Raw genomic sequence first — 1,190 nt, 5'->3', positions numbered from 1 at the left:
ACCATATCGCGTGAGGTATTTCCATGTCTCTTGTTGAATTTGGCATTATGTTCACACAATAAGCTGCCGTTACTGCTGCCTCTGCCCACAATTCTTGGGGTAGCTTAAAGTGGTTCAACAGACATCGCATTCGTTCAGTTATGGTTCTCACCATTCTTTCAGCAACACCGTTCTGCTCTGGTGTGTGCTTAATCGACGGTGTGCACGTCATCCCATACTTCTTCTTGCAAATGCCACTTAGCTTCACATACTCCAGAGCATTATCCATTCGAAATTCTTTCATGCGGACATTGAGTTGCGTTTTCACAAATTCATAGTACAACTCGAACTTCTCGTAGATCTCCGACCTCTCTGCAAGCACAAACAACGTCACAAAACGACTTGCTTCGTCAATGAATAGGACAAAGTAGCGTTTTCCAGAGTATTAGTCCACTGCATAAGGCCCCCAGATGTCTGAATGAGTGCATTCACCGACTAGCCACTCACGAGGCGGTGTATTTGCACGCACTCGAAAGCTTTTCCTGCTCAGCTTTCCTTTCACACAAGTTTCACACTGAAACTCATCGTTTTGACGCAGATCAAGTTTCGTCAATGGCCAGCGGGCATGGCTAAACAATGCGTTGAACGCATTTCGCCCTGGATGTCCAAATCGATTATGCCATAACTCCACATTCTGTACTGCTTCAGCAACCACCATGGCAGTTTCTCCTGAACTCTTCAGCTGCAGACGATAGAGCCCTGTTTCATCCTTATACGCCTTCACATTTTGCGTGTGTAGTATCGCATCTGCATATTCCTCTTCGTCAATGTGACATCGAATTCGTTCTGCAGGTGCTAGAGAACGAGAAGCCTGCCTTCCTACAGAGAACAAACTGCATTGTAACTCAGGAACATACCGCACTCCACGCAACAACACACAATATCTTCCCGTTGGAGTGAACAAATCCAATTTCACATCACCAATGCCAACAACTTCTAGTCAATTTTCTCCACCTGTCCGTACCATTGATTTGATCGGGGTAAATGACACGAAACCAACATTTTGGTTCGTCGTATGACTGGTAGCTCCAGAATCCAAGTACCATCGATCACGTGCGAGATCCAGTACCTTTTTCTCCAATTTCATCAAAGGCATAATGACGTAGGCGCTATCATCACTCTCATTATTATAGCGACTTTTAATGCTGGAC

The 1,190-nt window shown here is 45.1% G+C and overlaps 1 protein-coding gene across 1 annotated transcript in view; it reads right to left on the bottom strand.

The window, feature by feature from the left end:
- Positions 1–1,088: 1,088 nt before the first annotated feature.
- Positions 1,089–1,190, bottom strand: part of PPTG_16962 (hypothetical protein) — a gene marked incomplete at both ends in the record, with an annotated part of 1,092 nt that continues 990 nt past the window's right edge. The window contains one exon of the mRNA XM_008914542.1: positions 1,089–1,148. Within this exon, the coding sequence (XP_008912790.1) occupies positions 1,089–1,148 (60 nt within the window). The remainder of the gene's footprint in view (positions 1,149–1,190) is intronic.

Source organism: Phytophthora parasitica, assembly GCF_000247585.1.
Source record: "Phytophthora parasitica INRA-310 unplaced genomic scaffold supercont2.61, whole genome shotgun sequence".
NCBI lineage: Eukaryota > Oomycota > Peronosporomycetes > Peronosporales > Peronosporaceae > Phytophthora > Phytophthora nicotianae.
Note: the sequence above shows the minus strand (reverse complement) of the source record. Positions and strands in the feature narration are given on the sequence as shown.